Source organism: Thunnus albacares, chromosome 8 (assembly GCF_914725855.1).
Source record: "Thunnus albacares chromosome 8, fThuAlb1.1, whole genome shotgun sequence".
Classification (NCBI taxonomy): Eukaryota; Metazoa; Chordata; class Actinopteri; order Scombriformes; family Scombridae; genus Thunnus; species Thunnus albacares.
Window position 1 is genome coordinate 16,652,093 of NC_058113.1, and position 26,461 is coordinate 16,678,553.

At 40.0% G+C, this 26,461-nt stretch overlaps 1 protein-coding gene across 5 annotated transcripts in view; it reads right to left on the minus strand.

Annotated features, from left to right (window-relative positions):
• Positions 1-1,293: 1,293 nt before the first annotated feature.
• LOC122986767 (dynein axonemal heavy chain 11) overlaps positions 1,294-26,461 on the minus strand; it is a 38,106-nt gene continuing 12,938 nt past the window's right edge. For 3 of the 5 annotated variants that reach the window (XM_044358112.1, XM_044358113.1, XM_044358116.1), the window contains 50 exons: positions 26,258-26,414; positions 26,012-26,157; positions 25,808-25,924; positions 25,578-25,716; positions 25,275-25,367; positions 24,996-25,190; positions 24,823-24,900; positions 24,603-24,735; positions 24,323-24,450; positions 23,861-24,009; positions 23,504-23,654; positions 23,265-23,396; positions 22,600-22,773; positions 21,785-21,989; positions 21,432-21,597; positions 21,193-21,295; positions 20,204-20,443; positions 19,961-20,122; positions 19,653-19,846; positions 19,311-19,473; positions 18,706-18,829; positions 18,292-18,434; positions 17,226-17,387; positions 15,468-15,701; positions 15,166-15,312; positions 14,927-15,040; positions 14,698-14,841; positions 13,565-13,747; positions 13,372-13,473; positions 13,134-13,268; positions 11,623-11,796; positions 11,228-11,463; positions 10,907-11,029; positions 8,176-8,380; positions 7,904-8,068; positions 7,542-7,682; positions 7,112-7,282; positions 6,555-6,677; positions 6,227-6,420; positions 6,003-6,151; positions 5,793-5,920; positions 5,202-5,429; positions 4,915-5,106; positions 3,790-3,918; positions 2,922-3,164; positions 2,650-2,832; positions 2,448-2,563; positions 2,085-2,197; positions 1,858-1,998; positions 1,294-1,712 (listed from right to left, as the gene is read on the minus strand). In XM_044358112.1, the coding sequence (XP_044214047.1) occupies positions 1,465-1,712; positions 1,858-1,998; positions 2,085-2,197; positions 2,448-2,563; positions 2,650-2,832; positions 2,922-3,164; positions 3,790-3,918; positions 4,915-5,106; positions 5,202-5,429; positions 5,793-5,920; positions 6,003-6,151; positions 6,227-6,420; positions 6,555-6,677; positions 7,112-7,282; positions 7,542-7,682; positions 7,904-8,068; positions 8,176-8,380; positions 10,907-11,029; positions 11,228-11,463; positions 11,623-11,796; positions 13,134-13,268; positions 13,372-13,473; positions 13,565-13,747; positions 14,698-14,841; positions 14,927-15,040; positions 15,166-15,312; positions 15,468-15,701; positions 17,226-17,387; positions 18,292-18,434; positions 18,706-18,829; positions 19,311-19,473; positions 19,653-19,846; positions 19,961-20,122; positions 20,204-20,443; positions 21,193-21,295; positions 21,432-21,597; positions 21,785-21,989; positions 22,600-22,773; positions 23,265-23,396; positions 23,504-23,654; positions 23,861-24,009; positions 24,323-24,450; positions 24,603-24,735; positions 24,823-24,900; positions 24,996-25,190; positions 25,275-25,367; positions 25,578-25,716; positions 25,808-25,924; positions 26,012-26,157; positions 26,258-26,414 (7,915 nt within the window). In that variant the 3' untranslated portion in view covers positions 1,294-1,464. The remainder of the gene's footprint in view (positions 1,713-1,857; positions 1,999-2,084; positions 2,198-2,447; positions 2,564-2,649; positions 2,833-2,921; positions 3,165-3,789; positions 3,919-4,914; positions 5,107-5,201; positions 5,430-5,792; positions 5,921-6,002; positions 6,152-6,226; positions 6,421-6,554; positions 6,678-7,111; positions 7,283-7,541; positions 7,683-7,903; positions 8,069-8,175; positions 8,381-10,906; positions 11,030-11,227; positions 11,464-11,622; positions 11,797-13,133; positions 13,269-13,371; positions 13,474-13,564; positions 13,748-14,697; positions 14,842-14,926; positions 15,041-15,165; positions 15,313-15,467; positions 15,702-17,225; positions 17,388-18,291; positions 18,435-18,705; positions 18,830-19,310; positions 19,474-19,652; positions 19,847-19,960; positions 20,123-20,203; positions 20,444-21,192; positions 21,296-21,431; positions 21,598-21,784; positions 21,990-22,599; positions 22,774-23,264; positions 23,397-23,503; positions 23,655-23,860; positions 24,010-24,322; positions 24,451-24,602; positions 24,736-24,822; positions 24,901-24,995; positions 25,191-25,274; positions 25,368-25,577; positions 25,717-25,807; positions 25,925-26,011; positions 26,158-26,257; positions 26,415-26,461) is intronic. The other 2 variants (XM_044358115.1, XM_044358114.1) reach the window with 2 other exon arrangements.

Below are 26,461 nucleotides of genomic sequence, written 5' to 3' on the forward strand. Positions count from 1 at the left end.
ACTGTATCTTTGATGTACATATTAACAAATACAAAGCATGTGAATCCTCCTGTGCACTTCAGTATGAATATATAATCATAGTTAAACTTTAATCTGCACATCTCAGTTTTCAATTAACCTAAGTTAAATCAATTTTAGATAAGATCGTGCTGCTTTAGATTTTTTAAAAAGTTAAAGGTTTCATTTGCTTCATATGAAGTTAATCAGATGCTAACAGAGAGTGCAGACAGATAAAAGATGCGTAATCTAATGTGTTGCTTTCTCATAGAGAGCTATCAGTGTCTTTGAATAGGTTTCTCCAACAGGCCAGGCTGAATGAATTACACTAGTCTGTTAGTATTCTGCCTCCGCCGTACAAAAGGTCAATGTCAAATGCACCTCATTTAAAAGTCAATAGCAACCATGCACATCATCTCCTGGGAATTCTGTCCGGGAACCCTCCAGACGGCATTGTGTATCACTCAGTTAGTAGAGGGCAGCCGGAGAGCTTTTTTAATCTTGACCTTCCAATAAAATATGCTCCCTATCCAGAATTACATGGTCTAAAATGGAGACATAAGCTCCCAACAAATCATGCCCAGACTGAACCATCTCAGGGGAGAGGTTCAACAGCGTCAGACACAACAGGTTTAACACTGCCTGAACATGTATCTCCACTTCTTTATTTGCTTTATCTTCAAATCTATAACACGTTCACACACTACTACATCAGTATTGACACCTATAAACCAAATTGGATACAATAATAGAAATGCAAGATTATAAAATTATATATTTGTTTTTATCTTGTTAGAGTATATTAGTAATATTTACAAAACATGATAAAAATCAAAATGATAATACATGATTAAAGATCCCCTCCAGACATGTATTAAGACACATAAAATACTCTGCTTGAAACAATAATGTGTCTGATATTGTTTTTCCACAAAAAGTAGAATTACTATGTTGAAATCCTTAAAATTACATCTCCTTCTCCTTCCTTAAAAATTCCAGAATATATGAATATGCAAATATTTTTCATTTCAAAAGTTTAACTGCTGGATACAAGATGTCTCTTACTTCATAGTAAAGTCCATTATTAGTGTTTGTGCACTGGAGGCTTCAAGTTTCCACATCACACTTATCCGAGTTGAATATTGGGCCAGAATTGGCTCCAAGCTAGTTGTGATGTCACAAATCATGATCGTAGGACCACAACTTAAAATCAGATTTTCACTGAGCTCAGAGAAACTTTCCACTTTCAGCAGATGAATATGAAAACAGGCTTCTAGTGTCAAACATATACATCATTCTGCATGGTGAAGCTCAAACATCCAACTGTATGAACAAGAAAAACACATTTTTGAGTGAAGGGGAACTTTAAATCCTGTCTCAATAAGGGAAGAAATAATCGCTTCTAAAACTATCCAGGTAACACTGTTTACAGAATACTGTTTTAAGATATAATAAAATACTTCTCTGTCACACGGAAAGCAGCAGTGCCACTCCAGCTACAATCCACTTGGCAGGAGGCTGTTTGTTTCTGAGGTGGAGGGTCCAGACATATGTGGGCCCACGTTGTTTAGTGCGATACACTGGACACTCGTAAGTATTCTTGAGCTCCTGCTCCTCCACTGGCACGGCTCTAACATACAGCACCGGCATGGCTGGGGTCAGATCCCTCAAAACCGCCTCAGAGATGACTCCAGACTGAGTGTCCCAACGTGCTCCTGGGAGGACACAGGACATGCTGGATTGTGAGTTTGACTATTTTACCAACACATATGTCACTAAACATTGTCAAAAATCTATGAAACTGAATTGAGCCCAGCAGGATGTATTGCAGGGATATAAGTATAACTGATTAATCCTGACCTTCCATGAAGAGTCCGTGGATGTAGGCCCCTTCACGTGGTGGATGTCCAAAGTCGTCTTTCGTCTTCTTTGTTACATCTACAGTCAAAGTCATCTTGTCCAGGGGCCACTGATTCTTGCGAGCGATGCTCTGCAGAACAGCTGGGAGAGGGGGGGGGGTGTTTATAACTCTGGAGCACACATTATCTGAATTATCTGTCTTGTTGATTTTAAGACTGTGACCTCACCAGTGAGGAAAGACTGCGGGTTGAAGAGTCCTGAGAACCAAACAACTGCTGGTAGAACAAAGTCCTGAGTCCAGCTGTCCAGCTCTCGACAGCTACACATTACATCAATAAACCTAGAAAACAAATAATCAATCAATTACATAATTTATTGAAGGACTAATATCCAATCAGATCCCTTTATAATGTGTCTGTAAGGATCACACTAACATTTGCACATGTTTGAAGAAATTTAATGACTGAATTTCTACTTTGATGACCAATGCAGTGTATCAAAAGGAAACATACTAAAGGGCACAATAAAGTGGAAATGATAAAGGCCATGTTGTGTAGAAAAATACTGTGTTATTAGGAAGCAGCAGTTACCACTGTGCAAGTGTTTTAGTGGAGGGATAAGCCAGTCTGGACCATGAATCTGGAACAGAGTCACTGAACAGGACTGCCTGCAGAGCCTCCATACTGGAAGAGATGGTGAGTTCTCCCTGTGAACAGAGAAATCCTCATTAATGATAAGAGTATCACTGTTGATTTGTATATGTGTTAACAGTACAGTAAACTACTGCTGTACCTTCAGGCCAAGATCCAGTTCATTAAGTGACTTCCTTATTTCTGCCAGCAGAAGATTCATGCGTTCACACTCCTGCAAACAGACTGAAATGTACGGGCTTCGCTCTGTTGTCTTTGTCATCATCTCTGCCATGTTATACTCCTCAGGAAGCTTATCAAGGATATCTTCAATGACAGATTTGACCTGACGAACACCAATAAACATGGTTAGGTTATTTATGTAGGTAAATCATTGTGCTTTTTTCAATAATGTTTCTTTCTGTCTGTCCTCACCTTCTCCTCTATGTTCTGAGCTGTCCTCTCTCCTCTGGAGGAGTCCTGCGGCTGTAGCTCCAGCAGAGTCCTTAAGAGGTTGTCTGAGGTGACAGTGAGGCACTCAAGCTCAGCATTTGGATGTAGACCATACAGAGTGGGATTCTCAGATGGAAGATGTTCATCAGTGTAACTGTGGTATCCACTGTAGTCCATGAACGGGGGAGCCAGGAACCCGGGACACAGAAAGAGCTCCCCTTCAAACTATGAATTGAAATTTTGATTAATACACATACAGCACAATAAGACAGCAGTGTACCTGTAAAATTGTTGCTGCACCTACAAAGAAACACACTGATTAATGCCTGATTGTGCAAATTGCATTTGAGGAGATGCAGTAGCTGTGTAGCTTGGTGGTAAAGGTCAACCGGCAGTTCTTTGTGGGGTTGAAGAAGATGAACTCCAATTGGTGCATCTATCAAGCAAACACTTAAAGACAAAAGCACTAAATAATCGCCTGTTAATGAGTGCAGTGGGGTTTCAGGCAGCTGGGCATCTAGCACAGTGCATATTACCAAAGTGAGAGAGGTAAAGTAGCAACAGCAAAGACAGAAAGTGCACTATTGCAGTTTAGTTTCACATCCCAAGAGGGCACCCTTTACCTTAACAACACCACCAAGACATTCAAAACAGCTTTGTAGATTTCCTTTACTATTTGGCACCATCAATTTGTCCATAGCCATACTTTAGGTCGGTATCCAGATTAATGAGTAGAAAAAAAGTGAAAATTATACAATTAAACCAGTAAAAATCCATTTTTGGTGCAATCCCAAATGCATAAAAGAAGACAAAAAATATATAGTTTATTCTTAGATGAACATTGACTCACCATTTTTGGATGCATGAATTCTTCCAGATAAGTCTTACACAGTCTTCTATCCCAGTCATCAGTAATGTGTCCTCCATACATGATCTCTCCAAAAAGATAACACAGATCTTCCCAAGGCACCTGCATAGACTGTAATAGACTTAGACTGATATGACAATGCACATACAAGAATATGAGCATATAAAACCTTTATAAAAAAAAAAAAATTGTTCCATCATCTCATATTTCCATTTTTTATTTAAATTCTTCTACATTATAATATTCCTTCTTTGAGGTTTCCAGCAGTAACTTTACGATCTCTTCCCAAATAAGCTCTTTTAATAATGTTAACAGTAGGGAAATGTAACAAAATTATGTTTCTTTAAACACACTGATCTAATGTATGACAGAAGAGTCTTTTTCCTCAGCGGGAGATTATGATCCGTGAGGGTGAAGGAGGAAGAAAAGAACCTGTGATTCATAACAAATTACAAAAGCTGGAGGTTCACAATCATTTGTACCTGTATTGTTTTGCAAATTGCTTCCTTCATCAGCTCTAATTGCAGTGATCACTTATGTAGCGTTGTGAACTGTCACATTGGCTGCATGTAATTACATTTAGGATAACGCTTCATTGCCCTCCTAATGAATTCTCTGTATACGCACATACAGGTTACTGTTTGGTTAACATAATGAAGGACATTCGTTTTTGGAGGGCAGTATACCTAGGAGACATAATTGGTTGTGACCAGAGTAATAGGAGTTCTAAGAGAAATGCATTAGGAGTTGTGAGGGGTGCAGCACCCCAAGAATGGATTTTTTGTCTTCCTGAAATAAAGCTAAATTATAGGTTGCGTGTTCATAGTTATAAGAAGAAATGTGGAGAGAAAAAAAAGACGGGAATGAACATTTTTCACAAATAACAGAACAAATGATTTCAATAAGTAATTGGAGATACTGTACAGTAATTCAACATCCCTGTCTGACAATAACACCACTGCAAACACTATTATCATTACAAATTCACACAGAGGAAGAGACAAGTAGTAAAAAAAACAATTTAAAAGTTGTATAAATATAAATTAAAATATTAATAAAATTAAGTGAAAATATTGAATTATCTTTAAAAAATGGTGGTAAAATTACTTTGGTGTTCGCCTCTAAGTAGTTGTATAAGACATTTGCTGAGATGGTGAGGTCTCCTGTGCTGAAGGGGTAGTTATGATTCCACCCCTGGGGGCCAAATTTTCGGCGTTCCGTAACACAAGCGTGAAAGAAGCAGAGAGAGAAGAACATGGAGTTGAATTCCTGTTCCCTGGAACACATATCCAGAGTGTCCTGAAAAAAGAGAGAGAGAAAGAAAAGCAGAATAAATACATTTTGTTAATTAAATATAATACATTTATAGAAATGACTTAAAATTTTCAACGCACTTGACTGAAGTTGTTGAGGGCTGTGTGCAGACTGGCGTTCATGCCAGTGGGGGGCTCATTAGTGATTTTGACAGCGTTCTCCAGTATGCCTCTGGGGATAACATGCTGCTCAGGGCTCGGTGCTGGTTCGCCAGTGATGAACACTCTGTGTTTGGGGTGACTGTCCACTGCTGCTGTCTCCAGAAGAGCATCTAGAGAGGGCAGCCAGCGAGCCACCAGGTGTACATTCTGACCAACCGAAATATCAAAAACATTAGAAAAAATATTAGAAAGAATATGCTACAAGGTTGATAAAATAAATATGTATAGCTTTGTTTGTGTTAATTTGCGGAGGATTCACTCTGAAAAAAGTCTTGTTTTGTTCTGAATTAGTAAAGAAACCTCCAGGGACTCACTTGGCTGCAGACACTTCCCTTTAAAGGAGGCATTTATAGAGCTGATCTAGCCAATTATGGTTTTTATTGAACCAAATTGAGTTTATTTCCCTTACGCAGAGGATGAGATAATATAATTAGGTGCATTACAGGCTGGCTGCAAGAACAGCCTGATGTCACTGCAATAGCCTAGTCACTGAATGGTGATGCTCCCTACCTGTAGAATGACCCAGTGCCCATGTTCAGAGGCCTTCCTCACAACCCTTTCAGCTACTTCCTCCTGTCCCTGTCCCAGGGAAACATTGTGCAAATTTCCCTGGTCAATGGAAAATCCCAGCTTCAATCCTGCACAGAAAAAAAGTGTTTAGAAAATGTATCTCTACCAAGTGATACGAGATGTATGTATAACACAAAATATATCCAGTACCTAGTTTCTCTACATCTTTGAGTGGATCCACCCCAGGTGAGAGAATAAAAAACACAGGAGTGGAGGGGCCACTATCCTCATACAACTTGTCAAATTCCAGCCCAGGCACCTCCACATATTTTGTTCCCATGCTCTCCTCCACAAAGTTCCTGCCAGGAAACATTGTCAAATCTTAATGATATATAGCGCTTACATATATAAATGTACTTTGGTCATTTACTTACCTTAGTGTGTAGGTCATCCTATCAGGGCGGAGTGCTCTCAGGATGATGAGCTTCTGGAGGGAACTCTTATTTTTCCAGTCCTGCGGAAGCCTTTCCTTTTCAGGGCAACTGGATTCAACGATCTTCCTCCAGCGCTTGGGTGAGCTTTCCATGTCTCTGTCCAGTCCACTGAAGTTCTCCATTATAGAAATAGTCTATATCAGAATGACAGACATTGCCATATCACTTGAAGCAGTGTACTAGGGTACAGAGTGATGACGTGATGGTTAACAAAGTGAAAATGTGACCCTTTCACATGTAAAGGTAATGAGCCTGCAGTATACTGTACCTTAATGGCCCCCCAGGCATGTGGAGAGAGGAAGGACACTGGGCTAACTGTGCTAGCTTCCACAGGGAAATGCAGAAGGAAGTCAAATTCCTGAGCATCAATCGAGCCCTGCTTGAGCAGAATCTGAGGGGAAGGACCAAGAGTAGTTTGTGATGATCTATGTTGTATTGATCGCTTTTCAATCATTTCCACATTTCCAACAATTCAAAACTGTAAGAGAACTCTTTGGCAAAAGGATTGGGTAACCTCATCCAGCTGAATAAGTGCTTCAGAATGTGAAATAGCGACATGAAGGACAGCCTTCAGAAGCCGCACAATTTCTAAGATGAAAACAGTTGTCGCAATGACAGATAATTGCATTATGCCATCAGAACCAACCCCCTTGTCAGAACCAACTGTCTGAACAGCAGCCACAGAGCAAGGTGTGAGAGGTAATCAATAGCAGCGTATGGTCCTGCTGACTGCTTTTAATTGAAGTTAATGTGGGGGCAGAAAAGTACTTTGATTGATGGGGATGACAGGAGGCCCCACCTTTGAGGCGGCCCTGAGTCCCTCACCTGGAAGGCAGTGTGTGACAAGAAGGTTAACTTGTCTCTCTCAAACAGGCCCTGGCTGGTGTACAGGAATACTGAATAGGTGATGGCCTCGGTCAGAGTGTGCACTCTGGTCTTCACATCCTCGTCCCATTCTGCGCACTCCATTGCTTTGATAAACACAGAGTTAAAAGTCTGCAAAACAAAAGAATAAATGGATAAAGAATAAATGCATTTAGCACTGAATTAACAACTAAACACTAAAAAGGGCTCAAACGCTCAATTTTTGGAAGTAAAATTAGAAGTACACAATTAGGCTAAATTGCACAGACAGGATTGTGCTTAATGACAAATGATAAACAATTCTAATTTTAAAAATCCAACAGATTGTGTTTGAAATACTACTGAAAATGATAAGTGTCCTCTGAGAGCACTTGAGGGGTAAAGGTTTCACCTTGAGAGAAAACTGGTACATGGGGTTAATCTTGCTGAGGTCATTGATGATGAAGAAGAGGAGTGACGCTCTCTCAGCTGCTGGGCGGTATATTTCTCGAGCCTCGTTGATCTTTGTCTCGTTCTCTCTGGCCTCCACCACCTGTGTGTTCCAATTGCACAAAATGAGCTATTAGGCTCTCAGTCATGCTCCAAAACCCTCTCATTACACATATTCCAAACTACAAATAATTTGCAGCTAATGCAATAAAATGAGGCGCTTGCTGTTGTGTGACATTCAAAAACACTTGAGTGACAAAAAAACACAATGCACTCAACTACAACTGGACAACAGAGAGGACCCTGTCGGTGTTATATACTCACCTTGTACTGAATGTGAGCAGCTGTGGTCTTGGTGTTCTCCAGTTGCTCCACCAGAGAAATATCACCCAGAAAATTACCATGAGCTGCAGAGAGGCGACTCAATAGGTCATCCTCTAACCTCTTGAGCTCAATCTTGAAGTGGTTCTGCTGTGTGGTCAGCTCCATCTTGGGCAGAATACACATAACAGTTTCTTTTCTCTTCAGTTTTAGGGATTGAGGTCTTGCATGTAAATTCAATACAATCAAAATGTGTCTTTGACTTAGGGATTCACCTTTAAGGCCTCCAGGTCGGGCCTTTCCCGGGACACTACCTGTCCCAGCAGCTGTTCCTCCAGACCCACAGGAGTCACTGTGAAGTTGATGAGGGTGGTTTGCGCCTGGAGCTCAGGAGGGAAATGGGGATTGGCTAACTTGGTGTGGATAATAAGTTGGAAGTTACTGTTGTATTCACACTCCTTTCCCCCAATCCGAATGTACCTGGATCACAGGGGAGTACAATTTTTTTTTTCACATGCCAATGATTTAATAGCTGTGTTGTTCTGTTCCTTAAGGCGATGGGTCACTTCTTAGAAATTTAATGAACATCAATGAGTGTACTCTACAATGTTGTTATGGGGCTGTTAAGGTTTAAAACATGTGGAACAAATCTCAGCTTTGTTGCTGTTAGACAAGAATTCACTGAAGCTTTAAAGACATTGAGAACAATCCCATCTCAGGTCCACTTACTAGCTTTCAATGGTATCATAGATCTTTATCTATCTTCATTTATCATTATAGCCAATATAAATAAAAAGTCCTAAAAGTGTTATGGATTCATTCATAACAGCTACTGAGCTCACATGTTAACAGATCCATCTCCAGGGCAACTGAGCAAACTCCATCTGCAAATGAAAACTGAAGAGAAAGGGCTGCAATGAAGCCCAAGAAAAAACTAGTAAGTGGAACTTGAGTTAGGATTGTTTTGTCAAACTTCCAAGGTCAAGAGTGAATTATCATTTTTAAAACTATTGTTCACAATTCGAGCACTAATTTGCTGAAAACATAATTATTTTTTCTGCCTGCAAAGAACAAAATGATTAGAAATAGACAGTTACAATTTTTTTTAAAAAAGGATCATAATGATGATTATGATCCTCTAGAAGCTAAGAACTGTTGCAGTGCAAAGCCTTCATATCTTGAAACCTACAGTATCTTTTTTTTTCTGTGTGCATGTGAGCCCATCGACCTCACACTTTTCAAGCATCGCCACTCAAACAGGAGGACGAACTTCACTTTGGCTCCAAATGTCACTTGTACTCTAGACAAATAATCTTGAATAAATATGAAAGATTATCACCACAGCAGCCAATATTTATCTGTTCCTGCATTTCAATTAAATTAGCACTGGCTTGACGAACCCGGTGGCTTTTCATTTTTCTCTAATTACCCCTTGGATGTCAGGCAAGGCCCCAATTTTACAGCACAGGTTCCTCATGGCCTGGGTCTGGTTCAACTCTATATCTTCACAAGCCAGAATTAATGTACTATTGATAGAACCATTACTCCACCAAATTAAAGTCCTTGCTGATGGATTGGCTTGTAGTCTTCCGTCAGCCATGAAAGGAATAATTAGTATTCATTACTTCACACTCTACAACATTCCAATTATTAATGAACTTCAGCTGTGGAGCCGTACCAGATCCATCATGGCTGCCCCAGCAGGTTGTATTAATCATCAACAGAAACAAGTGTGTGGGTCATCTACAAGGGATAAACTTATAATCAGATTTAGTATGATGAATTGTTACGTCTGGACAGACAGGACTTCAGAAGGAGCTCGATGAACATGCACCGAGTTGCTCAATATTCATAGTCATGCATAGATCAGAACAAGAAAGATGTAAACACTTTTGAGGGGAAAGTCAAAGCAGAATGTCAATATGTGGTATTTTCAATTTTCTATTTACTCTACTATTAGTATCCAATTTATGAAATTTGCCGGATTTTGCCTGTTGAAGGTAATTGGTAAGTGAACAAAGGTAATTACAGAGCAGCTATGTTGGTGGCAGTGTTATATTTGTGAAGTGCTTTACACTGGACAACAGTGGTCATGAGGTTTGAGAATTATCCTTGAAACCAGAAAGAATCACTAAATACAGGATGACGTTTATAACTCTCGAATACATTATTTGAAGCATAAATGGTAGACTTATCCAAAGTGAAATGACACAAAATATCCAAATATGGCCAAAATACATGACTACTAACATCTAGTACTTGATTTAAGATCATCCACATACAACAAGTCATCTTAGTGAGTGTAAAGCTGATTCAGTGATGCTGTTTTTCTGTTTCCAAATAGATGAATGAAGACGAATGCTGGCAAATCACCTACTAGCATTATGAAATTATTGCAGCTAGATTGAGTTTGCCATAATGATGGAAGACCACTGAATTTAGTGTGTTACATGCCAGCTTTTCGCAGGAGACAGGAGTCCTTATACATAACCATGACTGCCCTCAATTCAGCTTATACACTGAGGCTCAGCTGTTCAATATTCATCGCACCTAAAGAATATGAACACACAAATATACATCTATCACCTGTCTTGATGGGCCAATCAATATGTTGGCCTCAGGGATTCAGAACACGAACCGCAAATTCATTTATAATCTTAAGAGTGGGCAATAATAATGCATTCAGTCATGTCTCACTGCTGTTTCAATGCTCAGTGAGATTCAACCATATGGTAAATCTGTACCCATTGTCTCACACCACAGATGCACCGGGACAAGTTGTGGGCATATCGACTGGCGTATCAACAATATAAAAACCACACATTGATTTAAAAAGTTTTTGGTATGTAACAGCTCCCATGCTAAAAAGCTTCTGCAAAACAGAGCCTTTACTAAGCTGAACTTTGGCCTTCAGGCATATTGGTTTGATGCTACTAATATATGTTTTCCTAGCTTTGTAAGTACGACAATTTAAATATACTGTATTGTTGCAGTTTCAGTACTAACCTTCCTCTTTTGATAGTGTTTCTGCCCAGTAGAGGCTCCAAGACTGGGTCTATCTTTTCCTGCAGATTCTCTATCAAAACGGTTTCACCACAGGCTAGGGCCTGTTCAATCACATCTAGATATCTGCAGAATAAACAAGGCAAAACAAATGTGGTTGGGCATGATTTACCATCCTTCATCCCAACACTCCCTGTTGACTTTTGTAGAGAGAAATGTTTCAGACTCTAAAAAAAATGCTGATTAATAAATGACAATAAACAACACAAACTAACACATTAAAATGTGATTGTGATTGCAAATCAGAATACAGCCCCTTCTCACCCTTTCTGTCCCAGCTGCACCACCCTCAGGTCTGACCCTAGCCGGTTTCGAATCCACTTGATGCCCTGCTGCTGGGGGTCGATGATGAGTGGCCAACGCTCACTGGTGGTCAGGATGGCAGCGTTCTCGGTGGACATCCTATCATTTGGCAAGCCCTGGTTATGCCAGGCAGCCACAGTGGCATCATCTGTAAGCATGAGGATTGGATCCAAGCCGTCTGTCAGGGGTATGGAGATCTGGAACAGAAACCAATGAGTGATGTCACTCTAGTTGGAGCACTAGTGGCAGTAGGATTAGCTCCAGTTTAAAGACTCTACTGAGGATAATTGAGGTAAGAAAGGTTTTCTCTGAACAATTACACTATAAACAACAACAGAGTTTGCAAAACTGACTACCTTTTGAGACTGAAGGAAAGGGATCCATTTGTTGTTGAAGAGCTCCAATCGATACTGCCTGGTAAAGTAACCCATGTAAGAGACGAATGCTGAAGTGAGGACGATGTCGCCACACAGAGTTTTCTGTTGCTTCTCATACTGAACAAGTGCCTGTGACCAGCGCTCCCTCTCTGACTGCAAGACATACAAAGACTTTAATATAAGGCTTTAATATCATTTGAATAATGCACAGGAGACACATGAGAAAAAAAAAATCAAAAAGAATGCTTCCAGACCACCTGAGCACACTTTAAAGTAAAGAGCTAAACAAGAATCTACACTGCAAGGAAATGCACTGGGCTACCTCACACTATATTTAATGTACAAACTAAGAAGATGCAAGCAGTAAAGAATACAAATGCAATTCCCTTAAAATAGCTTTGGAAGTTTGGCTGTAGATTCACTCTGCATCAATTTACCATTCATTTAAACCTTCAATACAATGACTGTGACAGCTCTACAACAATAAATCATGCATGGCATTTTCTTACAAGGGGCTGTGGATCTAGAATATGTCACATAATAAATTCTCAGACAGTTAAAAATCACTATAATTTTACTCTAATGTATTATGGATTGCCTGTAATATCACTCAGTCTGGGGTGAGACATTGTTAATTTCCAACAGCTGTTGAGGCTTTGAGGTAAGTTAATGATTAAATATAGACGGTCTGATTTATTAGTCTGAACACTATTGCTTCCAGGTCAATGCCATAAAGACAAAACATTTATCTTGATATGCTTAAAAGCCAAGCTGTTCCATGCAAACCACATTTATTTTCTGGGATAAGAAAGTCGAACTTACAAAATGGCCAATGAAATGGCCATCTTTTATCTCATATTAGCACCCATAAACATAACAGATACTGCAGCCTGAAAAAGGCATGCACATGAATGTAAAAGAGTTCAAAATAATATTCACCAACTACACAACATTGCACACACACACACACACACACACACATATATATATGTTACATATATATAAATTCTTTAACTTTCCCTTAATACTTTTTCAATTAGTCAAAAAATGCTGGAGAATGAATTGTTATCACAGCTCCCCTGTACATATATATATATGTATACATATATATGTATCTGCACAGACTGAGAGCAGTGTTAGTGTAGCGTTCTCTTCATCTCTCTTCTTTTCTCCATTTGGAAACTGTTCAGCTCAGCCAGTTGCCCAGTTCAGCCATGCGTTTTCTGTGGTCCAGCCCTCTCTACCTGTCTCACAAGTCCCCGGTATGCTGCTGAGCCAGGCTGTAAAAATCTCCCTTTGCCTGATCTACTCACACAACTGTCAGGCTATCGTGCCAAGACATAACAACTTCTAGTCCAGATTACTGATGCAATTCGATTACCAGCGCCTCTCCATGCATGCCTCTGACAAATTGACAGTTTACTTTATGCCAGGTCAGCCCAAATGACACCACCAAACTCCTCTTCCTTTCCCTCTCTCTCCTTGTTTACCTCTAAGCCCTTGACTAGTCGGTTGGCCAGCTCTATGGTCTGGTTGGTGCAGGTCACCTCTGCCTGACAACTGATTTTCTCAGCTGTAGCTCTTTCAAACTGAGCTGTAAGGTTCTGGAGGCTGGCATCAAGATCCTGGAGAAACAAATGACAGGAAAAGAGAGAAAAGACACCATTGAGAAAATATAGCTTGTAAACTAAGATAGTTTATTAACTATAATCATAAAATGTCACTCACCACTAATTTCTTTTGAACTGCCGACAGTTTGGCTGTTGCTGTCTCTAGTTCTGCATTAGCTTGTAATAATGCATGTCTCTTTGGAATGACCTCACAATAAATCTAAAAAAAGGAGGCATACTTTATGAAAAAAAAAACTCCATAATAAAAATCAAACCTTTTTGTAGTAAATATAAGAAAATGCCTGCCTGACCTCGTAGTATCTGACAATGTTAATAGTCCAGGCACAGAGTCCAGCTGCAGCTGTAGACTTGGTCCGAACTAGATCAGGGTGGAACTCTGGATTTCTCAGATACTCTTGTTTCACCACATTCAAACAGGATTCATGGATGTGCTCTTTGTCACATGACACCAGGGCCTGCAGAAAATCATCCACCTGAAAGACGTAAACATGGATTCAAAGGATACATCAATACCTGCACTGGAATTTCAGGCAGATATCGGTCTAAAATAGGGTGATATCAACAAAATCTTACAATAAGAGAAAAATAGTCAGAAACCAGAAAAAGACCAAAAAAACAAGAGACACAAACATGTATTATAACTTGACTTCTTTCTCCAGTAACCTCCAGACTAATTATCCAACCTCTGTTGTTGTGCAAAATGTATAAATTGAATTGATGTTCAGTTTGGACTTATACTTGAAGTTTAATCCTTAGCAGTGATGCTGGAAGGGTTATCAACAAGCAAATAACAGCCTCTTTGTAGTCATACTAAAAGCACAGTGGCTTTTCACTGACTACCTACTGGATTAATGTATTTATTACACATGAATGTAAAATATAAATGTATCATCCTGAATGTAAAAAGGTTTTTAAAGTCACAAAAAATAATAATTTGACCTTTTTCTTTTCTTTGACCTGTTGTCCACCCACACCTACCTCACATTCAGGACCACAGGGAAAATAAGATATTTAGCTTTTTTTGAAAATGATGCGTGTGTATATAAAAGGCATGTCTGAATGCATATGCTTTTTAACTTATCAAATAAATTCAATCAACTGATCTAAAAAATGTAAAGCTATTTATAAAATGCTAAAGAATATGCCTTTGGGATAGAAAGAACTGACCCCCATTTCATGTTAAAATTTACTGGCTTTTTAAAAAGCAAATGCATCATTTTATTGCCACAGTTGCATTAATAGCATCTAGAGGTTGAGGAACGGGTCGACTCACTTGCTCCCCTTGTGAGGGAGCATATTCATAGAGCCATCCAGCTGTAATGTGAGCATGGGAGAGATGGTGGGCAGGGCCAGGGTCAAGGCCCACACACAAATTAGATTGGCATTAATCAGGCAGATGTGATTGACATGATGACAGCTTAACCTTGCCCATGAAGGCTCGCGCTGCCTTCCAGCTCCGATCCTTAGGCACTCGACCGCGGGGAGCTAGCAGAACCATCACAGCTGCGGCTACATTGATCACTGCCGCAGGAGGGTTGGGAAAGGCCTTCAGCTCGGTTAGGTTCACCTAAAACAGGATTATAAACATTTCACAATCTTTAGAATGACTGAAGATTAAATTGACTTTTGCCAAGTTTAATAACATAGAGCACCTTGTTGAGGGTGTCCAGTGCTGCCGTAGCAGCTGACAGTGAAGGCTCCGCTTTTGCGAGGTCTTTCTCACAGTCCTTCTGTTTGACTGAGACTTCTGCCTGGATGACAGTAACCTGTACAAATTACAAAAGCAAGATAATGAACTGCATGACAAAAAGTGTGTGTAGTGAATGGAGCAATATGAAGTGCAATGAAGAGGGAAACAGAATGATCACCAGTATGTGAAAGGATATCTAACCTTTTGTGCCTCGACATCCGCAGCCTCTTTCTTCCTGCTAACCCTCTCAGTCTGTAGTCCAATCTTTGTAATTAAAGCCTCAATATTCTGGTTTTTAAAGGTCAGCTCAGCTTCTTGGGATGCCAATTTGGCTTTTAGATCCTCAACCTACAACAGAGAAAAAATGATTACACATGCTTCGTGTAATATACTTAAAGTCAGGGAAAAATCAACACTGTTAAGTACCAGTCCTAATTTTTATACCACAACATTGTACCTCAAACCTTAATATTAGATCTCTACAGAATATAGTAGACGCTTACCTGAGCGGCAGTGGTTTGGAGTTTTTGAAGGCCGCTGTCAAGCCGGTTCATCTTGTGCTGGAGCTGAGCCCGGCTCTTCTCCAGAAGGTTCATGTACAGGGTGATTTGCTGGAGAAAGCTCTTGGGGGTGGTGTAATTGTACCTCTTCTCATTGCGCTGGTATTTTTCACTTGCCTGGTTGACACTGGTGTGAACGTAGGCCATGAAAAGACTGATGGATTCCTGGACGGCAGGCTGTAAAAATAAGCAGACAAGGAGGGGGAGAGGGCGAGCTGGATTGAGTAGAGTTTAACATCCCCTACCTGATGGGGACTGAAATATTATCTTCATAAATTTTGAATTCATCTACAAGTTTTGCCATCTTACTTGGCTGGCCCTGACTTACTCAATCTGAAATTTAGGTGCAGCTAGCAGGACTGATTAGGCTTTGAAACCTCTGTGAAAATAATGTGTTTAGACCACTGACATGCAGTTTGTAAAACATGCACACTGTTTACATTATCTCCAACTTTCTAAACACTATCTACAGTGGCTGCTACATTCCAACTGGGTATTCATCATATGGTGCTCAATGACACAGAGCCTCTATTAATCATACAGTTAGCGATCAATTAAAGCAAAAACAAATGAGCAGAGAATACAAGGATCAAACCAAACCATAACTCACAAAAAAGCCATTGTTAATGATCATGGAGCCAGTAGGAAAAAAATCATTATTAATTAAGATCTGACATAATGCTTTTTGACAAAGCATGTTATCTTCAGTTGAAATGCAAAAAAAGTTCTCATTGATTGTCTGTTGTAGCTGTTAGTGGGTTGTGCATTTCTAAACTTTAAATAAATTATCATTTCATTTCTTGTATTCCTGTCTCTTTATGAATGTACAAAAAATCATTGATGATAGATATAATGTCTTACATATTGTTTTGTTTCAACTTAACACAATTTTTGTTATTAATGCACATTAACTTAAACTAGTACAAAGTCTTTTCTGCACCCACAAAATGCTATTATTCCTCAATTATTCCTTTGAGTACCTTATTAATACAACTTAACTAATAACTCCAGGCTTGAATATTAGTCTACGATAGCTACTCTACGACCATTCTACCTCCTACTTCTAATATTATTAGTGCTTAAGTCACCGCTATTACTATCACCTCAGTACTAATACTCTAATAATTCCAAAAATTCTTCTATATTTTTTACACATGAACATCCAAACATGGACAGATGTACACACACAAACAGTGGAGACTAATACTCTGGCACATGTTCACATGTGTGATGACACTTCCTGGTTGTGACAGCTGTGCCTCCTTAGAGGGTCGTTATGTGCTTAATCACTCTTCCTTCATTAACATAAATGATCCTGGGTTGTGATCGTTCCACTGCTATGATGGAAAACAATGGTATGCCTGCACTCACTGTGTGTCTCCAGGCATGTGTTCAGCAATTTGTCAGTACCTCAGCAGAGAACTAATGATGAGGGATCTATGGAAAAGTTAATCCAGCTGCACTGTAGTAATTAAAAGGTGTTCATTAAAGTCGAACTCAGTTTAGAATATGGGGTACATGGCAAACCGAGGGAAGATATGTCACACACAGATGGATCTCTGACAGCTTATGTTGATATTTGCAGTAGAATTACATAGTTCACACAAGTATGGTTGAAAGAAGGGAGCAACAAAAATAATTTCATTGAGAATTTCACTATCAGGATGAGAGAGATTAAGTACTTGGGTTCAAAGGTCTGACCTCAATGCCTTCAATCTCTTGGATGAACCTGTGGCTGACCAACTGCAGAGCTTCTGAGGTCCATGGATGGAACCAGTCGATGGTGGTGCATTGGATGAGGGCGGGGAATCGACGGGCCCTGAGACGAAGGGCACTGCCCACTGGAGACAAACACATTATCACCTACAAAGAAGGAAGCAGGAAGAGTCATCTAAAACAAATCTGTACAAACATGCACACATATAGAGTGCCTGCATGCCCCTACTTAAAAAGGACAAGATGTACAGCCAAGTCCACATAAGTAAATCAACGCAGGTCATAGATACTGCAGATGCATCCTAAAGGGAAACCCATAACTGGCAGCCTTCTATGCCCCCACTTTCATCACCTTGGCATGTGGACAGACAGCCACATTACCAGTTGGCTGAAGCAGACGGTGACGCTACCAGAGGCCCTGGCGCAAAGATTAGCTGGACCGCATACGTGTGTACTGAGACAAGAATTTCCTTCCTTTTAACCCCCCAGTTTGTCTGGGTCTGTTAATTCAGCTTGTCAAACATTTTTAATAACATTACACAGCAGTAGTGCCCTTCATTTAGTAGCTCAAAGGTGCTAGAGTATGTGTACGATTTGCTCTTTCATTTCTTGTTGCTAATGTCAGCTGTGATGGTACATTACAGTGCAATCAAAAATGTCATCTTTAGTATAAGTTTTCAATTTCTGCAGGTCAATTTTCTTCACCTCAATCCATAATGGTATCTGATTTTTTTTCCAATAGGCTACTGAAAAACCAAGCAGCAAATTATATGCCATAAGAAGTAATGGCTGCTGGATGTTGGCTCCAGAAAATTCAGTTATTTAAGTCTTTGTTTTTCCCCCAAGAATTTTCCTCAAAGCAGCTCACCTAGACATGTTCACACAATAGTGATGGCAAATAATTGAACATGTTATCAAGACAGAAACTACTTAAGTGGAAGAGCAACAGTATATGACAGTATATGACAGTAATTCGTCAGACTGATAAGGGTATAAGCACTAGTGGATAACACTGTCATTAGAAGGGAAATTTACTAGAAAAATACCAGACCGTCAGCTGTAGTCGGACTCTGTCAGTAAAGAATCTCAAGCAATTCTCCCTGGTGTCAAGTAGTCCAAGTGCTCGGACTTCAGCTCTCAAACTCGACACAATCCCTTCAATCTCCTCCTCACTGAAGAGTTCAGGAATTTCTCCTGCAGGGAGAGGCACAGTCATTATCACAAACTGACAAGCTCGAACAATACTCACTCTTCATACTACATTCTGATTTCACAATCATTTGATAGACTGAATAAAGTTGAAAACTATGTACACGGCATACATGGACATAATGACACATATACAGCCATTCAAGAACAATGTAGGAGGGTGACAATAGATAATACAACTATGTTGACATCAAGCTTTTAGTCTCAGGAAGATAAAGCTGAACAGAACAGTATGACACTGGAGTTGGAATCTGACCTGATGCCAGTAAGTCATTAATAATGACCAGAAAGCGCTCATCAGGTATCTGTGCATCAGTCAGGAGCAGAGCCACACGCTGGTTCTTCACACCAGTCTTTAGGAATAAACCTGCCAGATCCATCTAAACAAAACAGGCATGGCATGAATGTACACCCATCACTGTTCACACTAAACACTGCCAACATAAAAATTGTCCAACAATAATAACAGCATAAACCTCATGATGACACCTTGCACTTTTAAGTGATTATTAAATGATTAACTTGACAAAACTTGTTTCATCGACAAGATATTGAAATATTTTCCAGTGCCCTTTAATAGTATCTGACAATGATTTCCCACATTAGTGGAGAAGCTGAACAAAACTGATTTGCATCAATATCCTGCATGCAGCCAGAGGGAATATTGATCAGGGAATTTTTTTTAAAAAACTTAGTATTTACAGCCATTTTGAATAAAAACAATATCATTCAAGACCCTATCTAAGGATTGTAATATGTGTCTCTTGAAGGTTATACATTTTAATAACAGCATATTTTATAAAGTTATACAGTGCTTCATGTTCTGCTTAGCTGTAACCTATTAACGGCATCAATATTTACCTTGAGGTCCTGGATGCTATAACCCTTACTCAGAGTGATTTGGAAGACTTCCACAGAGGATATGTAAGCAGCCAGACGAGTCAGGCTCTGCTTCCCACTGCCTCCGACCCCAACCAGTAAGCCATGACCCCTCGGAGACTCCAGGATACGACTGATGCGACAGCTGGTAACAACACAACCTTTGTTATGCCACTAAACATCTTTATCTCTCCACATTATATTAACTTCCCTTCCAGCAGGCCTTTCTTATCATTTCATAAAATTGCTTATGTCCATTTATTTATTAATTGTTTGAGGAAAACATGTATTATTTACACTATAGTTGCAATCAACTATACTTACACATGTTGCATTGCATCTTCAAACAGCACCAGATTCATGGCTGCATTGAGCTCATTGTAATTCTCCAGTGCATCTGTGAGGATGGTCCTGAGCACAGACCAGTCTGTAACAGGAGTGTAGGAGGCTTCCTCACCCATATGGGCAAAGTGGCAATAGAGGAGGGGCTGCTTTGTCACCTTTTTGTCCTCCACTCCCTGGAAAAGGACAAACATAATAAATCATTTGAATCTTTAGGCCAGTGTTGGTATCTGAAGGTGAAGAACAGCTATTAATACTGTTTACACCCTTAATCAGAATCTGCATCGCACCTCAAAGCATTCGTGCACAGTCTCAGTCTGGAGTCTCTGGAAGAGTTGAAGGTCCTTGACATCTACCAGTCTGTCTGAGTACACTCTGCAGGACTCGTGGAGCCACAGCAGTACCAGATCAGTGTTGTCTTTTACACTCTCAGGCCCAGCAAAGAGAATGCCCTGAAATAACACACAGAATTATATTAATAGTTAGCTTTCAGTCAAAAGTCTAATAGTAAACTTGCTTAAAATCAGCATTACCTGAAAGGTGTTAGACAAGTCTCGCAGATTAAATGTGTAGTGAAATTTGATAGCCGTGGGCAGAAAGCTGTGAACCATCTTGTGATGAAGTGTTATGGCAGCCTGGACCACAGCTGCAGCGCTCCTCTGAACCAGCATACTGAAGGGCTGCTGCGTCAGATGGCCACACAAGATCTGACTGAAGATCGACATCTGAGCCTCAGATGAAGGGAAGTTCACAGCAAACACTGAGAAGTGTCTCTGTAGAAAGCGAAGGAACAACCAAGCAATGTATAGTAGTTAATGATAGTTAAATAATAGTTAAATGATAATGGTTACAATGATTTTTAAAAGAAAGTACTGATACGAGTTTAGGGGTGACCTTCTACCTGCAACATGTTTAAATACATCCTTGGCAGGCCTTTTGGGTTAAAACTGATTCATCTGGAGATTGTATTTAAACTAGATTACAGGGTTGTTTCTTTGTAGTGCAGTAGTAGGAATAGTTGCTAAATCATTAAAATACATCCCCACCATGCTGCCACTTGTGTATAAAATATTGTGTTAAAATCTGTTGCATGATTTATGATGATTTATTTATGCTCCAAACCACACAGGAGATTTAAGATCATGATCATTTATGGCAAATGCAATATTATGATTTTAATGTTTCTTCCCATGATAATCTTTCCACTGCAAACGTGGAAGTGAGAATGTTGGAAAGTTTGTGCAGATGAAGATTTGCTATTGACTGAAGAGTCTTCACTGCATTTTTAATGGATAAGCTGTACTTTTGTCAAAGGGAGCTGTAAAATAACAACTTGTGCACTAATTTACACATACTGTAATCTATACTTTCTTAAAACTATTCTCTATGTAAAACTTTTAAAATCATATAATTCAGTCAACACAGGTGATGACATTTTTATAGAAAAATGAATTATGCTGCTATGCTTCTTTTAATCCATCTTCAGAAAATAAGGGCAGTTTCACTGGCAAACATACTGTACCTGTAGTCTGGGGTTGATATTGAAGCTCCCAGCAGTTGGATTCATACAGGCAACATACTGGGTGTTGTGTATTTCTTTAAGGGTCCATTTCTGTCTGTCATACCTACAGAGATAGCAGATGGTTTGATTTGAGAAAAAAGTACAACATATGTGGCTTGGAAAAACATTTTTTGTTGCGGAATGAGACTAAAACTCACAAGTGAAAAACTGGTACAACTAAGTGTATAGGGTGTTCTCACCAGTGCCCATAATCCAAATGTTGGCGTATAAGTGTGTGAGGCTGCACTGTTCCGTAACTGTCAACAGCTGGCATGTTCATATCGTCGATGAAGTAGACCAGCCTTTTGTTGCCTACAGAGGAGTAGTTTCTGCCTGCTCTTTTCTCTAATGGTCGTTCTAGGATCACTACAAAAGAAGGCAAAGTGATTTGTCACAAATTAACAACTAACTAAGATAATGACTGAAATAATATCTGAGGGTGAAGTTCGCTCCCCCTCCACCTTCTTTAAATCTGAACATTACCAGCAGATGGTGCTACAGTTTACCTGATCTGCAACTCTGTGCCACAGAACAACAGAAAAACTCCACTCACCCTGCAGCATGAGGGAGGTAGTGTAGTAGTTGAAGGGTACTTTTGTAGTCATGTAACTCTCTGGCAGACAGTCTAACTTGTTCCTGACAAGTGCAGTCTTTCCCACTCCAGCATTCCCCACAAGCATCACTGGCTGTCTCCTCTCCAGCAACAAGTCCATGAAGTACCGAAGACGCACAGTCTCTGCTGTGTGTACCAGAACAGCCTGCAATCATAGAAACAGCAGGAAGACAGAGAACAGAAACATACATGGTTATTATGGCTTTCTTTGAGTGTGATTTATTGACAGACATGTGTTCAGTGAATTGTATGTGATTTATAATTTCTTGTATTTCCCTAGTACACCGCAACTATTCTGTCATAATAGCATCATTTGCTCAGAACAAAACCCCACTAATTATGGCTCAGCAAGAGCCTTTGGAGCATTCACAGCTGTACGCAGGAGCATAAAGAAAGACAATAGAGCGTGGGTGATAGCTCAAGCCTTGTTGCTCATGCCTTCACCCCCACACAGTCTGGTATGGGGTGTAGTAGATGGTAATCAGACACAGTGGCAGGCCTATCATCCATTCTAGCACCCCTGCCATAACCTCATGATGTGACTTTACCCTCTCTTATTATGTTCATTGAGGCGTACATACATTTTTAATATGAGTGTATTGTTCATTTTTGGTTATTTTTCTTTAAAAAGGTTGCTTCTTATGATTGTGTATGTGACCATCTGTCAAACCTCTTTGAAAAGTTTGTGTTTCTTGTTTGTGAGTCACATGAACGGTCCTACATGGCTACACTGACTGTAACTCATATGTTCTCACCTGTAACGGTGTACAAGTTTCCATTTCAAACAGAGGCACAGTATCACTCCAGGGCAGGAACCGTCTGGTTTGTGGATCAAGGTAGTAGTCAAACACTGTCCCCTGTGCTGGTAGCTTCACTGTCTTCATTTCTTTGGTCCACCACTGACTGAACTCCACCTGGTAATCATAGAGCTAGACAATCATTGAAGATATAATATCATGCAATAATTCATATCATTTCAATGGACAGCCCCACCATTAGTCCAAATGACAGACAGTTAAGCTTAATTTATTCTTGGTCACTTGACACTCTCAACATGTCTCTCAACAAAGGACGCTGTCGAGCATCACCCTGTATTTATACCTTTGTTACAGAAGTACAAAGACAAGGCAAGTGGAGTGATAACTAAGTGGAGTATTACCAGGAGTATTACCTTTGTAACAAACTATCCAATAACACTAAAGCCCAGGTACACATTTTTCTATCAAAAATGCATCATTTCAATTGTTGAGAGTTTTGAGCACCCAAGCATAAAATAAGCTTTATCAGGACACTGTCATGTCAAAACTCTTGCACAAAAAATGTTCTAAGTGTTGCCTATCAGGTATGTAAAGAACAAAAATGTGAACTGTTATTGTTACCATACTCAATTTCATCGCCTTGAATGAGACAAAAATAATACCTGATCTTGATACAAGGCCCCACCAAAAGCCCAGATGCAGGCAAAGGTGAAGTAGGTCTCATAAAGCTCACGTGGAGAGTCAGATGGAATATTTTCTGGTGTAAGAAGGCAATCAAGCAAAGTGCAGAGTGTCTGAACAAGAAGAAATGGGTTAAGGTTATTTTACTGTGTGTGTTTCTGATTGTACAAACATAAAAATGAAGACATAAATACAGTGCACATGCTTGTGTGTTGTGTACCTGCACCATAGAGTTCTCTGGGATAGGAGTGATTGTCTTGAACGTGTTTCTCATCCGTTCTAGACAGCGAGGAACATATTTCTCAAACAGTATGGTAAGGTGGGCCCTTTCTGTCTGGCGTTCCCGTTGGTCAATCCAACTGGTGACGTACCTGAGCAACAATTAAAGCAATCACCTCTTAATTTATTGCTGAGCTGACCTGATCAGGATTTGAATCAATGTTGGCACCCTCATACACATAACATACTGACTTTGGTACAACAAGCACAAGAAGATGTCAGACAGATGACAGAAAGAAAACAGCACTGAATTAAAAACCTTCAGTGTTAACTATGTGAATAGCTCTGTGTCACTCACGGGTTCCAGCCCAGGTCTTGCTGGTTGACATAGAGGATTCCTGCTCTGGACACAGTGGCAGGAGTGGCCGTTCTTAGGTGACTGATTTCAAACACCAGTCTCATGGATGAGGTGAGCGGCACGCGTTCATTACTGGCTAGAGTCAGGACCTGAAAAATGTTGTGAAGCATTGCGGTTTCTAAATATCATAACATTTGAATGGTCAATATGATGGACAAGACACTACCCAAACGATGAGAAAAACACCTTCATATCTCATCAGGTTTGACAGACTTGCTTTGGAATATTTCAAAGACTCAAGATCACTGTGACATGATTCATCACTCTAGAAAAAGACCTCCAAGTACTCACACTCCGGGAAGTGATTGGTGAAGGAGAGGGAAAGAAACATCTTTTTCTATCTATACCACCTTGGTTGCTATGTGTTGTACAATAGTGTATGAGTGAACAGGAGGGAGGTACCTTGTTGTCATCCATCACTGTGTTGAGTGATTCAATCCACATCGGATCAATGTCTCCATCCAACACAATCCACTTAGGTCCTAGGTGGGAGATGTTTGCCTGCTCTCGCATCAGTGATGCAAGCAAACCTTACACAGAGATTGAAACAAACAACAACTGAGACTGCAAGGGGCAAACATTATTTACACTTCAAAATTGTTAACCATAACACCTACTATCAGTAAGCACTGTTTCTTGTAGCTCTAACTTTTGTTATTCTCATTCAAAATCATCTGTTTACCATCTTTCCACTCGCGAGTTGCGGGATGGATGAAGCCAAACAATTCATCTCTGTCTACTGCCTTTGGATTGAGGTCATTCCAAACTGGCTTTCTCTTCAAGTTTACGTAGGTTTTATGGAGAACTCTCAATATCTATTGAAAAACAAATATCTGATATTTGAAAACTACTCTACAAAATTATTGTGAGGTTTTACAATATACAAGGAATGAAAATCAAACCTGGCTTTTCCCAGTTCCCGCATTTCCAATAACAAAGACAGAATGACGCACAGCCATGAGTTCCACCAACTGCATCACCTGACAAAATAAAGACAGTTTTGATATTTTAGAAACTTTTTCATTCTTTTTTTTTAAAAAAACAGTAACAATTTATACACTATATTGTGTCAAACCTTGAGGATAAATGTCTCCTCAGGCTGGAGTCGGAGCTCCACAGTGGTCTTTCTGATGGCCTTTTCAAAGTCATAGTCTCTCTCTCTCTCCACATCCAAACCTGGGAATAGATCTCCCAACAGTCCCAAGAAGATAGTCACATCTTCAGTCACAATTTTTGGCATGTTGAAGTCCCTCAGAGCACGCATCAGCACCTGAGAAATACCACGCACTTTAGATTATGTATGACAATGCTTCTTTCTCCTTTGGCTGTAGGATGAAGTTCACATATAAGTCACCTGATCCTCTGGTCTTGTCTTGTCTCTTCTCCTCAGTGCTCCTGCCACAACCAGAACAGACTTGACAGCACGCAAACCCCAGTCATAGTGGTCCTAATAGACAAATAAGGATAGACAGTAAAGACGTGTATTACTATGTCTACGCGTGCCATAAATCCTATCAAACAAACTACTAAGATTTATTGAATGGTTTCATGCATTGCTGTGCTCCTGAGGTATAACTGAAAAGATTTATTATTGATGTTCTCTGTTGTAATCTAACATTATGAAATATAACAGTGTGACTAAGTGTTTTTCTCCTACCTGCCTGGAGAGCAGTTCTTTGCAGAGAGTGTACAGAGTGATAAACTTCCTGGCTAAAAGCTTAGCACCACGGAAGCCCTCTGCGACCAACATTATCTCACAAATAAGTTCAGTGTCAGGCACCACCATGGCACAGGGTCTACAGCAGGACAAAGATAGAGCGGACAATGAACCTCACGCTAAGTAAAAGCACACGAAGGAAGGTAATCAAAGAAGGTTATCATTCCCACCTGAACAGAGCCTTGAGGTTCTCAGGTAGCTCTGTCCTGCCCGCATAGCCAGGATTCATGGTGATGAAAATCCCCACCGAGGGCTTTAAGACAATGTCCGTGTTTAGGAACAGGAACCTGTGAGATTTCACAGAGAGTTAACCTGTTTTTAACAATAAACTGCTACAACATGAGGGACTCATGTATTCAGCTATTACTACTTACCTTTTCTTTTTAGAGCGAATGGCGTCCTGTATAGTTTTGACCTGCACTGCTACTACAGACAGAACATCCACAGGAATACGATTGAACTCATCAAAGCAGCCCCATGCTCCAGTCTGGGCCAGACCCTTGTAGATATTACCAATCGACTAAAAATAAACAGGAACTGCATTTAAAACTGATGCATACATGTTTACTGAAACAACTGATCAATATATGAACTAAGCAAAGGGCTGTCAAATTTCAAACCTTGTAGTCCATCTGTTCAGAACAGTTGAATATGTACACCATGACGCCCATTGCTCTGCCAAGATCCTTAGTGGTCTCAGTCTTCCCTGTTCCAGCGGGACCTGCTGGGGCTCCACTCATGGTCAGGTGGAGTGACTGAGTCAGGGTGATGTAGCACCTAAACTTGCCCATGGCAATAGCACACAGAGAAACATACAACACTGA